Genomic DNA, 15790 nt, shown 5'->3' with positions numbered 1-15790 from the left:
TGTTCTGGGTGTCGGGCGTAGATCAACCGACTGACCCGTACATCGTCGCCTTCGACACGAGGAAGGAGAGCACGCAGATTATCCCACTGCCGGAAATCGTAGTACTGACCGCTAATAAGTGGGACACGATGGCGATCGGCAAGTGGGAGGGGGAGTCGCTCTCTCTCATCCATTACCAAACGTTTTCTTGTGCGTTCACTCTGTGGTCGCTAACGAAGGCCACCGACGGTGCGGTGCGATGGGTGACGGCGCACGAGGTAAGTTTGGCCCAGATGGGATTCACGAAGATGAGGGAATACTGCATCATAACCTGCGTCATGCTAAGCGAGGTGGCGACCACCGCGTTACTTGTTTTCGACATCAATGACAAGGTGTACAGCTACAGCATAAAGGAGGGAAAACTGAAGAAGCTGGGATCCGCAGGATTCAATTACTTCACCTTGTTTCCTTATGTTAGTTCGCTTAGGCCATGCGGTAACTACGAGGAGAAGCTGTTGGAAGCTATGTGAAGAAGACTTCTCCTTTTGCTCTCTCTCTCTCTCTCTCTCTCTCTCTCTCTTTGTGCTTGTGAACTGTACGTAATGATGGTATGTCGAGGCCATACTGATTTCCTTGATGCCAATGAAAATTGTTGTCTATTTATTCTATTTTCAAAAAGAAAAACCTTGTATTATGTTAGAAGCCTACTACAACAAGTGCTTTGGGTATTGGTAGCACACACAGAACAAACAAAAGGAAAGTAATGGTTCATGCAAATTAAAGGAGGGCTTGATAGTCCTCAACAAATTAGACAACCAATGGCACACATTTCTCTCCTTATATTGATGTAATAATTTTATGACCATCATAGAAAGATATATGAAACCTCCTTAATACATTTGGGGAACGAGGGTATAGAATATATAGGCCTAAATCCAAAAACAACTAGGTTTACGAAAATTGAAGAGTTCTAAAATATGGCTAACCACATCGCAAGATAATTTATCCTAAGTTTTTATTTTGAATTTTTTTAAACATATGTTTGAAGAAAATAGATATCAAACATTTCCTTAAAATAATTTTAATACTTTTTATTATAAGCTTTTCAAGAATTCTAAGATTTTGCCTTCTTTATGTAGTATGATTAAGGAAATAATTAAAGTGAGTTTCTTAATGGTTTGGGCAAGTTAGGAATATAATCAATTATGTAATAATTAAATAATTCGAAAATTATTAATTATTTTTTCCTTTTTTTTTCAAGAATCTCTCTTCCTCACCTATATCTTTATTAATTGATTATTATCATATATATATATATATATAATATTATATATATAATAATAATAATAATAATAATAATAATAATAATAATAATAACTCCATTTACTCTAACACCATTGATTTTATCGACGAAAGCACAAAAATAATAAATAAAAAAATAACTTTAAAGTTTTAATTGGTGATGACGAACAACAATACCTCTGGGACCCTCATCTCTCGTCGTCGCTCTTCTCATTGACCATACCACCTGTTGCTCCTAACAACATCACTGTCCGTTGCTACTAACTGAAATATTTAAATTCTCTTTTTACTTATTACTGTCTTACTTTTATCGATAAAATCAATGATATTAAGATAAATAAAACTAGATGATTATTTATGAAGTAATTTATAATTAGTTCCGACGCAAAATATTAATTTGTTGATGATTATTTGTGAACCTAAAAATAGCCAGCCAAGCGAGCACAAATTAAAATTGGAAAGAACAATTTAAGCCAACCTCCCAAGTACCTAGTTTTATCATTAACCAGTTCAGGATTAAAGCCACAGGTTGAACTCAAAACATTTCTGGTTCATAATTTAACTAATTATTCGTGGACTATTTACTTACAGGATCGAAGCTATGCATCCAATATATACATGGTTACAGCTTCCACGAATACAAAGGAAACCACGACTTCTCACAAGAGGAAAAATGTATAGAAGAAAATTGTATCTTCATCAGCAATACCCGTTGCAGCTAAACCTCTTTAGTGACACACGAGATGCATTCGGGCGAGATATATGGATCACTATACCAGATTCTTCCATGGAAAATGAGTTAGTAGAAGAGCTGGAAGAAAGATGATTCAATTTAGATTTACCGCAAGTTGTTATGTCCCTCGAATAATCTCCTATGAGCAGCTAGGCCAGCGGCAACAGCTGGAGGCAAATTCCTTAAGCTTCCATCTGGCTCATTCCTATCTTCGTGCAATTCAGATGGCCTTGCCAAGGGAAACAAGGACTCCACGTCTTGGAGTGTCAAAATGGGCTGATCTTGGTTTTTGCTGACTTTGGGACTGATGACGGAACTGACATCCCTCGTCATATTCAACTTGTAGATGCTCTCTTCTATGGTGTTCTTCACCTGTCATTACAGGGAAAAGTAACCAAATGAGGTAAGGATCACAATTTAGAAAAAGCTCTAGCACATACTAGGAATCGGTGAATGAACGTCTTCTTATCCTGCCCAACTCTGTGGATACGGCTGATTGCTTGTGCTTCAGCTGCAGGATTTAGCAGAGGTTCCATGAGAATGACATGCTGTGCTTCTAAGAGATTGAGACCGTTTGCACCGTGCTGGACTAGCATCATCAGAACTCGAACAGACTTGGATGAAGTGAGCTGCTCTTGTGTTTTTTCACCTACTTGCATGTTTTCTTGTCCTTTAAATTGTGCAATTGCTACTTGTGATTTCCTGTATGTAAATTTGTTAATACAATAAATGAAAAGTGCATGCTACAAACATGATTCGTCCATGTAACATCATAACATTCACAGAAGGATGATAATATACTGGACCAGTATGATATAATCATTATGTGCATACCACAAACATGATTTGTGCATGTAACATCATAACATTCACAGAAGGATGATGATATGCTGGATCAGTATGATATTAAATGTGAGAATAGTCCCCTTATGCGCTAGCACACAGGTAAACACTACATTATTTCACAACTGCGTAGTTCTACAACAAATATTTTTGCCAAGAAATTGGATCCAGGAGATATTTAATAAATATAAGGGAGGATTTTAGTTCTCATAATACAAAAATAAATGATAGTTGATATCGTTCATGTTACAAAATGGTACCTGCCACCTTTCATCCGAACAAATGTGATACTGTTAGCAACTAAGGCATGTCCCAGCACATCAAGAACATCATTCCAACTAGAGAACACGATAATTTTGGCCTCTTCATCATTTGAAGTTATCCACAATATTCTTCTTATAACTGCTTCGATCTTTAAAAAGCAAGAAGAAAAACAAAAATGTAAGAAGATGGTATATATTGTGAACACAAATAGTTATAATCAAAAGACATTATTGATGTATTGATATATTTCTTTAAGACAACTCATAAAAGGATAGGTTCTCTTCTGAAGTAGAAAAGTGCATTTTTAATTGGTTATGAAGTGGCTAGACAGGGTATAGATTCTTCAGCCCTCATCTTAACAACAACAAGAAGCCATAATATCCTCAGTATTTTTGTATCAGCCACATGGAATTAAATTTTCTCACCATTAGACTCTATGCACTGCAATATACATAGTTAAAAAAAAAAATTCAAATTCTCTTTTTATTATTTGTAGTAAAGGCGCTCTCTCTCTCTCACATACTTTTTCTTAAAGCATTATAAAATATGGTGGCACGACATAATAATAAAAGAATAACAAGATAATACTTAAGGTAAAATAAAATTTAAAATATGATAAATAAAGAAATATAATTTAAAGGCACTAATATGCAAATAACAATAAACATTAGAATCATAATAAAAGTTACTACCATACGGAAATAAATTTATAAACCATAATGTCCATTTTTCAGTTGGAAACAAAGAATAATTGTAGTAGTTTCCTTCATCTTGCTATAACTACATCTGATATTTGGTTTGGTCAATTAATCAGGTTTGCATGTATGTGTACAATTCTCCACCCAATGGAAGAACTGAGATAGATACTGAGAAATGTAAAAGAGAGATATCATGCCTGGGGTCAAATATGTGAAGGATCAATTTATATTACAAAAGACGTTTGCAATGGTGGCATGCTTGCATTCCATCAAAATAAAAGCTTCAGAGTGGGTTGGCCTACTGGAAGGTACATTAGACAACTGATCAAGACAACTGCCTATTTCTAGTTATCAGATGTTTTCAGGGACAAAAATCTCAGCAAGAGATAAAAAATTCAGCTAGATGAGGAGAAAGGCTTGAATACAGGACTTTAGCTGAATCTGTAGCAAAAGTTAATGCAGGGAAGGAGTATGAATGTTTGAATATCAACACTGTTATTCTTTAACAAAATAGCACTCAGCATAGCAGCTGAACCAGTATTTCTGATAGAACTAAGCATGCAAAGATCTGCTTTCATTTTGTAAACAAAACACTTGAATTCATTATTAGTAAGAGTTGAGACTCGACCAAGTAGCTCATTGTTAGAAAATGTCTACTATTAAGCGCATAACTTACATGGTTCCTCATATTGCATAATTCGAATAGGAGAGAGAAAAAAAAGATACTCAGATCTAGTGGATGCTTATGTCTTCCCATCAGTATATGCTTCACCTGGGGCATAGCTGATATAACATAGCGCGGGACAAAAATTCAAAAGTATAAACAATTGTAAAATAAAATAAAATTTATATCTGTAAAGTGTGTGACCTGCAAAATTATAACCAAATGTTAAAAAAGTAAAAAGTGTCTTTAAAGTGTGTGTGACTAGACTAGAGAATAAGTACTGAATGCAGAATGTCTATACCCAAGCCATGTAAAAAATCCTTTGGTCTCTTTTCTTGTTCATCCATTATCCCATTAGTCTCTCTATATAAATTCTCCACCATAAACACTTTACAAAATAAAAGTTGAACATTCAACATTTCTAGAAATCAGTTTCTAACATCTATAATACTCATAACAATACCTCTGTTATATTATATACTAATATGAAAAAAATGATCTATCTCAAACTGTATGAGCATAAAAATGCTTACCAAATCATCAAAACAATTGACAAAAGCATACCTTTGTTCCATATGATCCCTTAACTGTGATAGAGTTTTCTGATTCAGCTTTAGAATTAAAAGTATTTGATAGTCTTGAATCACTGCCCTTATTTTGTTTCTCATCCACATACGCAATGTTCTCAAAATCGGTCCGTTGACGGCAAGTGGGACATGTAATCCATTTCCGTTGATTCTTTCCAGAGTGCACTACTGCATGATCTGTCATTTGAAGACAACCTGTAAAAGTATAAAAATAGTTCAGAAGGTGCATTTGGAGATATCCATGACTAAAAGATTACCAAAAGAACTTGTTATGTCATTGTCTGGGTATGCAACATGTTAATTGGAGTGAAAATTTTGATTAGAAATATCACTATCAATGGATAGAATTTGATGCAAACCACCTGGTTTAACCTGGAAATAGATTGCATTTTTTGACTGGATGAATCAAATGCCAAAAAATGGTATTTCAGTGTCTCACTTGCAATTTCTGCCTTTGCCTCAAGTAAAAAATACAAGATTGTAAAGCAGACCATCAGAAAATGTTATTTTATGACAGTGAAGCTAGGTTAGTAATATTATGATCCTTGACACAAGTCTAAGTATTTGCTTTCTAATGAATATTTGGAGCTTAAAATGATGATTCTGAATTGATTTACCCCATGGCTTTATATTTTGGATATTGACATAAAGGTGCCCTTGCTGCTTCTAGCTCTTCACAGAACCACAAGCTAATGCAGTTAGGCAGATTTTTCTCAAACAGAAACTGTCCATATATAATCCACAGAAAGTCTCCCTTGAGGATGACCATAAATATAGCATGGATAGAAAGAAAAGAATAGAACCATTCTATAAAAGAGAGATGTTGAGCTTAATGATATATATCTCAAGAAAAGAAAACTATCAAGTATTCCTTGTTTGTTTCTTTGAAACCTATTGATAAAGATGTTTAAGTTTACTAAATAATCAAAACCTTTCACATACTTGTTAGCCATTTAATACAGTATGTGACCCAAACAATGAGGTTATATTTAAATTCAACATAGCAAAATAGAAACGGTGACAAGAAATATTCATTGCACTTTTCCTATCATGATCAGGCTAATTTAGATGCAAGAAATTTAGGCACTACAGTCAATTTCACTTTTTCAAGTAACAAACAAATGCCCACCGTGCCCACACTATTACAGCTATCTACCACAGGTTACCATGTTCTAGAGGTACAATTCTGCTCCAAAAGCAATACACTCTAATCCTAGATGAATTCCTCACTTTTGTGATTCACATTATTAACCATTGACTAGCTGACAGAATCCAATTCGATTCGAATAATTTGATGAATTCTAGATTCTTGAGCACGAAAGATTATACCTTTAGAACAAGGATTCACATGCTGATCAACATGTGTTGACAAAGATTGAGAAGTTTTATGCTGGAAAACTGACAATCCATTTCCTGGTGAACCGTGCTCAAGGTGTAAACATATGACTGCATTGTGTCTGTGCCATAAGACAATGGTCTTTGCTATAGAAATGAAATTTCCCAACCTTTTAACGTCTAACTAAATCAAGAGCATTGAAATATTTTTTTATTGTTTCTAAAAAAATATTTTTAGGTCTCTCCTCATATCTCACTAATACTAATCAACACACTTGTAGTATAATAGCATCTACAGAACTTCTTTGAACATGTCCACATCCTCTTAAATGATTTCTCATTTTATCCTCTAGGCTATACCTAACTGCTCACGAGTAAGACACTTTTTACTCTTTCTTAATAACTCTATAAATCCATCTCAACATTCTAATTTCAGCTACGTAAACTCCTTACTTCTTTAATTGCCTAACACTCAAAGTTCATAAAAAATGATTGATCTAATAATCATCTTATAATAATTTCTTTTTATTTAAAGGGCACCAGGTGAACATACAAAAACTCCTGATGCTCCTCCCACTTTAACCACCTAGCTTGCTGCATAATATTTCATTGCTCTATTTTTTTGATCTTTGGTACCAATGAAAAATAAAGCATATATATCTAGTAAGGGTAAATAGAAAAAAGAATATACGAAGAAAATTATTAATATATAACATAATGAACTCAACACTTGTCGAATGTCTAGGCTTGATTGTTAGATAACAATTGAAAACTCTAACTTAAAAGAAGTGATATTTCTCAAGTCCAAATCCTTTACCTAAATTGAATAAACTTATCCAAACCTAGTGTCTGTAACAAAAGGTGTCAAAAATCCAAATAATTAAATAATAATATTAAGAATTTAGCTCTAAAAAAATTAATAGACTCAAATACCACAGAACTGTCTTAAATCAATAAATTCTGCCTGCAACTAGAACCTTGCCCTCACAATACCATTAAAGAACTTTGACTGATTTTTGTATTTAATTTTACTGTATATTAGTATATCCCCAAGAAGCTAAATGAGTAGATTGCATTGTTTTAGAAAAAAACAATATGTCTGTTTAACACAATTGTTTGAACCATAAATGCCCATCATTTGAGATAATGTGTACTTGTGACTGGGATTTCGTTAAACCAAATGCAGTGTACAACAAACAGAAAAATTACATCTGGAAAAGGAATTAAAAGATCAAATTCCTTACAATTGCAACAAATGACATGTCCACATTCAAAAACCATCTTCTGATTAAAAAGTCTCTCATGACATACAGGGCAAGGCTCCTGATCTGTGCTACAAATGCTTTCTTTAATTGCAAAGGAAGAATTTTTAGCCGTCTCCTGAGGCTTCGACAATGAATCAAGGCACTGATGATGTGTTACCTGATTAGACAGAGCCATTCCCTAGACAAATGCAGTACAATGGAAAACAACGAGTACTAAGTAGAATGTCAAAAGTTGTAAACCAATACAAACAAGAAACAGAAGAAATATATAATATTGCACAAGCTCCAAGACTAATGAAAATAGATAGCATGCATCACAAGTTTTCCATCCAGATCAAGTATACGAAATCTGAAGTTAAAACTTAACTAGCTGACAATCTATTGTGTTTAAAACCTTAATCCATTTGTCATAGTATGCATAATCAGAATTGCACATTAACAATTTCTTCCTCATCAGTTATTAATTTACCAACTTCAAATGTCCAAAGACACGATTCCCAAAGACAAACAGATGCATGTAGAATTGTAGACTACCACTCATTCAGTTATATAAGAAGCATCCTTAGTTCTACACTCTGTAATGCGAGAAACTAATTCAGTTCTTCGAAATACTTGTTCCTGCAAATATTTATTCTCCCATGATTACAGTATACCTTGACTCAATAGTCAGAATCTTTCTACCATAATACTTTGTGGCTTTGTGCAATTTCTAATATGTTTAAATGCGTTCATTTACTGAAGTATATGACTGTGAGTGAACAGACAGACAATAAATAAGTAAATGAAAAGGTTACAAAAAACCTTTACTATGTTAGTATTGGAACAGAACTTCATGCCATGCCAAGTTATGAAATCTTAAGACAAACACATAGCGCGGGACTTCATTGGACGCCATGTGCATGATAAGTTAGTACTGGCCCTACATACTTTTTTTGTACTGGCATATTGCATGCCTACAGGTTGCCAACAAGCCTCTACAATGTGAAACTGAAATATCTAGTTCAACATAATGTCTAAAAAAAACCGTCAGTTATAATCTCCATAATTCTTTTACAAGGACACCATTGTGAAAGGAATAAGTATTCCCAAAACCATTATACTAAAAATTTCAATCATAGCACCATGGACACCCCAAAAAGATGCATTTTTAAGAAAGAATATCACCTTGTACTGTTTCAATCATTCTCCAATCGAACATTAAGAATTGTTCATCAAATTTTAAGTAATTGTTAAAAATATCTCCAAAGATGAAACTGAGAACAAGGACCATTTTCCAAGGTTCACAACATGAAGTCCAATCAATTAAAGGGTGAGAATGAAATACCCTCTTGCATTTTTGGTTTGTGATTTATGCCAGTGTAATTATCTTAACAAGAAAAGACAAAGTCCAAGTTTTCACCTTATTTATCTACTCCTGAATGTTCAAGTTCATAATCTTTAGACTCGAACCAGTACAAAATCTAGAAAAAAACAAGAATATTTTTTCTTCTTATTCATTTTCTTCCATTAACCATTGATCATTTTTTATCCTTGCACCACATCTGTTATTTGTTAGAATAACATTCTTTTTCTCTTTTTTCCCTCAAGATGAGATGAAAACTAGCAGTAGATATAATTAACCTATCATAACCTCAAATATGAGCCAGTCTTTATAACAGTGAACCTTTTGAAAGGTATATCAACATTCATTGTGTCATGACATCATAATTTCCAGGATTTAAAGCTTATGACACTAATGGACTTTGTTTTGAATCTTATCCAAGCTTGAACAGTCATAATTGATTGCTTTGTCTCTTAATGTGATGCTTGGCTTTTCATTAAGCTCTTTCATTGATCAGGATGAAAAGCTCTTTCATTGATCAGGGACGATCTTTGATAATATTCAGCCCTATTCGGACAAGCAAAGCCCAAGTCCAAGAAACAGCAGCCCTCTAACCACAATCCAAGTCCTAATAGGGCCGTTCTCACCCAAATACAGGCAGGCACCAAGCAAGAAGGGTGCGGCAGCCCTACAAGGGAATTCTAGGTGCAGCACCCCACAAGGAAAACCCTAAGAAGGAGAATCCTAATTATTGCGCCCCACAAGGAAAGTCCTAAGCCTTAAGGACTTAGGGCCCTCACCCTACAAAACAAGGGGTGTGCCCCAATCAAAAACCAACCAAGGAAGCCTTCAACAAAGAGCCGGGAGAATTCTGCACGACTGCAGCCTTCTTCTTCCCGCCACAACCTTCTTCCTCATGTTCCAACAACCCAAAGCTTCATCTAGCTACAACAAGAAGTCCTCAACGCCTGCTACATGCTGTCCAAACCTCAGGAGAAGGTCCCAGCAGTGAAGAGAGGAGGAGGAGATCGAGAACCAATAGCAACTGCAACCTGCCGAGAGCACTAACGAGTTGCCTGGAGACAACCTGTCTTTTCACGCACCCATAAGCTTTCTATCACTCTTTTAAGACAACCTGCAGTTATCATTTTAGCTTTACAAGCAATAGAGATTGCTTTCTTTCGGTTTTACGCTTAGTCTTTCTGCAATAGTTCTCTCCTCCGTCAAAACTTCCATTTGAAAGATGGTATCGAGTCGATGAATCGTCAAATCCAAACCCCATATAGATCATCCATCATCCTTCATAAGAATTAAGAATAACTTTTTCTGTCAATTCATTCACTATGCATTTATTAACACTAATTTGACAATAGAATTACCAAAACTAGAACACCTGAATTAAAGGCTAGCCATCAATGCCTCTAGGATATAGAACTCATACCTAATTCTCAACTATATTTATCCTAAATGAGTGTTACCTAGCATTTGGGCTGTCTTTAACCATTATAATATGCATCACATGTTCTGCATCAAGCAGAAATTTAACCACCTCATCACCTTTCATAAACCAGAAAGGAAAAGAATCTAGGTTTGCAGATTTTACATAGTCAACAATACTACTAGTTAATAATTGTATTCTACATACCTTAGTGGTTGCTAAGATCGTCTAAAGGTGAGCTGGATAAATGTTATATGATGCCCTACAGACCAAGATCACATACATCCCGATAAATATCAAAATACAGGTATAGAGACCCATACTTTACCTTCAGATAGCGAAGTTGTCCTTTGATGCGTTGCAATGATGACAATGACACAAACTTTTCGCTAGATAACTGCAAGCTAGATGGAACCAATTCTTCTTTACTTAGCACGTTAATAGCAGCAGGTTCATCCTCCGTTGCTTTAAGACGCAGTCTTGTAGTAGCCATTTTGATTTCGTCATAAGCACGCAGTACCTGAGCTTGAGCTCTTGACAAGGATCTTGCCTGAGCATATTCCTTGCGCATACCCTATGAAACATTAGGGCTTATGAATCATATATCGTAAAATATTTCAAGCATGTTATGTTACAACAAATTTAACAGCAAAATGTTAAAAAGGGAAAAAAAATAATAGTCTCTCTGATCCCTTGTCTTTCTGTTAGCTTCTGTCAACAGCATTACGTTCGCATCACCATTTACCATGTTGTGTTAATGATAATGGACAGAGCGTGGGGCAAAAATTTCAAACCTTACCTCCTAGGGGGTGTCCTGAAATTTCAGACTTGACATCAGTCAACATTCGATGAAAATCTATTTCATTTATTGTGACTAAAAAAGAGAATTTTGGGCGCATTTGTAGCAAATCTAAACATTAGGACAAAATGCACAAAAAAGGATTTGCCTAGAATTACTTAGTAATAGTGATGACATAAATTTAGCCAAAAATTTGTTGTTTTAGTATGTACTTCCTATAGTGTGCAACAACATATAGTATAAACTATAAAGCAAACTTAAGAAACCTAAAATTTGCAATCAACCGTTTGTCATTTTTATATCATGCAAACTCAGTATGTTACTGTGTTCTGTTCCCTTCAATTAGCAGCTGGTTCTCAATTAGTTATCTTTTCTATTGTCCCTAGACTCAGTAAGCAACATAAATGGAGAGACTAACATGCTACACATATATAAATGATATCTTATGCCAAGCCTGGGATAAGGCCTTACACCATAGTGATCATACAACGTCACATGTCCCCCAGAGCTGCGAAAAAAGCAGCAGTACAGTACAATAGACATTTTTCTCTCCTGTGCATGCCATTTGACACAAGCAGCGAAAAAATATGCATATCCGATATTTTACTAGCTTGTCTTGCATGAGGCAGCTAGGGCAAGATCAAGACAGTGACATCCAAAAATTGATATCAAAGCTTTGTCCTATCATCTAAAAATTTCAAATCATGAAGTTTCAGTCTCAACCAGGATGAATGGTCAAACATGCTTTTTCTTACAAAGAACCACAACCAGCAAACCACAAAACAAAACCAAGTACAAACCAACTAATTTTTGCAAGATTATATTATGGAACAACCATCATTAATGATATCCAAAATAAGTCCAAGATATACCTCAAAAAGAAGCAAGTGTTTTTTGGCAGATTCCACGCCCTGCCTTCCCAAGATTGCTGTTGAATGACTTTTTATGACCCTAAGGGTAGTCTCCAGTTCAGAAGGGACTTTCAGTACCTGCGTCAAACCAAAGGATCGAAACAATAGGAACACAGAATTATGAATACCATACTTGCTTAAATATAAACTTTGGCAGTTGCATATGTATTATATAACAGCTTAATTTAATTGGTAGCTAACCATATCTACGTCAATCAGAAGTTCGTAGAACAGAATTGCAAGACATGAATATATATCCATATTTTCCTTGTGTTTCTGAAAGAAGAAAAATTATTAACTATGGTATCGAAAGACCAAAAGAGATTCTCAGTGGAGCATAAAACTCCTACAAACAGTTAAAACTAGAAAACCTACCACAATATGCAAGACAATCTTCTTAGTGTAAATTATGTTTGAGTGATACAAAAAAAACTTTTAAAAAGTACATGCAGTCTTCAACTAAAATCCAGAGGGACCAGGGACCGCATTCGCGTTGAAAATTGTCGATGAGGATCTACAAGAGTGACTCCATCTATGCTAAGTGGAGGATGTGCATGTTGGTGTTAGGACTCTAGCTTGGAGAGTCCTAATTGAGAGGGACATTCTGTTAGAACTCTAGCTAGGAGAGTCCTAATTGAGAGGGACATTCATGTAGGAGGTTTTTTCTTAGAGAAGAATTAGGAGCTGTAAGGGAATAGGAGTCTTGAGTAGGAGTCCTATTAGGAGTTGGTTAGAAGTAAGAGTCTTAAGTAGGAGTCCTATTAGGAGTTAGAGTTTAGAAGCCCTATAAATAGCCATGTATTCCTTCTCTTTTCTTAAGCAATAGATGAATCTTTTCTGCAGCCTTTGAGCAGCAACTTGGAGGGAGGAACCCCTATAGAGTTCCAAGGAGGCCGATCCCCTAAAGAGATCAACCCCAAGTTTAGAATCTGCAAGGGTTCTAACACCTGGTATCAGAGCAACGTTCTTGGCGTCTCGCTGCCCTTCCACAGCCATCCATCAACCCTGCACAACCGCTCAAAGCAATTCCCACAATTGCTTAAAAGATCGTCACCAAATTCTGTCGTCATCTCCACCACCATGGATCATACTTTGATCTCCCCGTGAATTGCAACAGGTTCTGGTTTTCTACCTTATTACTGCTGCAATTTAGTTATCTTTATTTGAAAATCCCCAAAAAAAAATTATTCTATATTGCTGCATAAACTTTTCGTCATAAAGTTTTCATCTCTACGACGAAAGATACATTGCAGAATTCTAGCCGCATAGCACCATCTGTTTGATCTTGCTACTATACTTTTTCTATCCAAATTTCTACGAAATTTTTATGACATCTTTGACACTTCCTAACAGTGGATTTCCCTTTGGTTTCATCGAAAAATTCTCAATATAAACTACTGATCTTTTATGTCCAATCTGCTACACTTGAAAATCTATGTTGCAGAAAATTTCAGCCGCATATTGTTGCCTTAACCCATCTATTTGCAATCTTTTTTGAATGAAATTTCTTATACACTTCATAGATCATCTTGCCTTCCATCTAAGATTTATCTATTGAGAAATTCATCTCTAAAAACGATTTTGTGTTACTACAAATTTTCGTCATAAACGGCTGAAATTTTTCGACGAGAATTCTGCAATCGCAACTTGCACCAATTTCCTTGCTGTTATACTACTGAAATTCTCTTGATTAAATTAGACATCCTTGCTGTCATATAAACTATGATTTTGCTATTAATTCCCTCCTCAATTCTCTCAAGTTTTTGGTAGAAATTACATTGAGAAACCATTGTTTTTTCGACGATAATTCTACTCTTACAAGACAGCACATACTTGCTGCAACTTCCACTGATTTCTATCAAACCTTTGCTGCCATCTACCACAGATCCAAAACTTTCATCCATAGCCTTAAAACTCCACTAAACCACACCCTTAAACTGCACCCAAAACAGCCACAAAACAAGCCTAAATCGTAGCCTACATCCACCGATCCACCAATCCTTTCGACCATCACTACTCTCAACTATACATGCCTTTAACCTGACAACAAAAGAGAGATCTTAACATCATAGATTTGAAGGCATATACTATGACATCTAAGGAGGCAATCAACGCTAAATTCGAAGCCTTGGAGGCGCGAATAGAGGATAAGATTCGGACGCTCTTTACCGAACTCAGATTGGGCCGACCACTAAGCCCGAAAAAATCATATCACGGAGAGAGCTTTGCCCAATCGCACCAGGCCCGAAGAGATGAGTTCCAAGGGAGAGGAGGCTCTATGACTGAACCCAACTATCCATGCATGAGAGTGGACTTCCCTAGATGGGAAGAAGGAGACCCGATTGGTTGGATCTCGCGCGCGGAGCGATATTTTCAGTACCACAAAACCGCGGATGCATCTATGGTGAAAATTGCAGCTATACATTTTGAAGGGGATGCTATACAATGGTTTGACTGGTTTGAACATACTTATGAAGTCCTTTTATGGCGACAATTCAAAGAAGGACTGCTGATTCGCTTCAGACCAATTGATTACGAGAATATTGACGGACAACTAGCAAAGATCCGACAAACCTCCACAATTCAGGAGTACCAAATCAGGTTTGAAAGGTTATCTAATCAAACTCATGATTGGTCTCAAAAACAGCTATTGAGGACCTTTATTGAGGGCTTGAAGTCGAAGATCCGAGGAGAAGTTAAAGCGCGACAACCGTATACGCTTATGGCAGCCATCTCTTTCGCACGACATCAAGAGGAGCAATTGAACCATGAAGCTCGGAGGACTAGGGTCGCTCCTCAACCAGTAATATTGAAGCCCTTAGCCCCCCCCTACTATCGACCAAGTCCCTACACCAAAGAGGTTAACAAGAAAAGAGCTTCGGGAGCGATATGCGAAGGGGTTATGTTGGCATTGTGACGAGCCGTGGAGCCGTGAGCATCGCTGTAGTAAAGGGGGACTTCTTATGATTGAACCGATAGAAGAAGAGGTCATTGAACATCCAAAAGAGAGCCTTGAACATGAAGAAGAAGATGCAGAAGAAGAGCCACAACCGACCGAAGTTACGGTACATACACTAGCTGGCTACTCAAACCCGCAAACGATGAAAGTTGGAGGCCTTCTCAAACAACAACTGATCACTGTTCTCATCGACACGAGCAACACTAATAACTTCCTAAACAGTAAGGTTGCTGTCCATATGAACTTACCTATTGAGAATTGCAGCAGGTTTGTCGTTAAGGTCGCCAACGGACGGATTTTGAAGTGTGATCTTAGGTGCCCGCAAGTGAAACTATTGCTGCAGGACCAAGGGATAATTGCAGATTTCTTCCTCCCCCCTCTTGATGATCATGAGGCCATACTCAGAATTAAATGGTTGATGACATTAGGTGATATTTCTTGGAATTTTATGCAACTAATTATAAAATTTTACATTAAGGAGAAGCAGGTGATACTGCACGGGAAACGTGAGGGCGACGTAACGACGATTTGCACACAACAAACGGAGAAGGTTTTGCATAAAGCATGCAGCGGCTTTTTGGTACAACTTGAGCAGCAAACTAAGGGAGAGCCAACAAAATTTGAAGATCCAAATCTACTTCCTTTGCTTGCTGAATTTTCAGATATATTTGACGAACCGCGCAACCTACCTC

The 15790-nt window shown here is 36.3% G+C and overlaps 1 protein-coding gene across 2 annotated transcripts in view; it reads right to left on the bottom strand.

The window, feature by feature from the left end:
- Window positions 1-1810: 1810 nt before the first annotated feature.
- LOC103977787 (uncharacterized) overlaps window positions 1811-15790 on the bottom strand; it is a 43756-nt gene continuing 29776 nt past the window's right edge. For both annotated transcript variants that reach the window (XM_065121623.1, XM_065121628.1), the window contains exons 14-20: window positions 12101-12217; window positions 10758-11003; window positions 7650-7848; window positions 5048-5265; window positions 3118-3269; window positions 2455-2716; window positions 1811-2386 (exon numbers count right to left, since the gene is read on the bottom strand). In XM_065121623.1, coding sequence (XP_064977695.1) covers window positions 2120-2386; window positions 2455-2716; window positions 3118-3269; window positions 5048-5265; window positions 7650-7848; window positions 10758-11003; window positions 12101-12217 — 1461 coding nt within the window. In that variant the 3' untranslated portion in view covers window positions 1811-2119. The remainder of the gene's footprint in view (window positions 2387-2454; window positions 2717-3117; window positions 3270-5047; window positions 5266-7649; window positions 7849-10757; window positions 11004-12100; window positions 12218-15790) is intronic.

Source organism: Musa acuminata, chromosome BXJ1-3 (genome assembly GCF_036884655.1).
Source record: "Musa acuminata AAA Group cultivar baxijiao chromosome BXJ1-3, Cavendish_Baxijiao_AAA, whole genome shotgun sequence".
Taxonomy (NCBI): Eukaryota; Viridiplantae; Streptophyta; class Magnoliopsida; order Zingiberales; family Musaceae; genus Musa; species Musa acuminata.
Note: the sequence above shows the minus strand (reverse complement) of the source record. Positions and strands in the feature narration are given on the sequence as shown.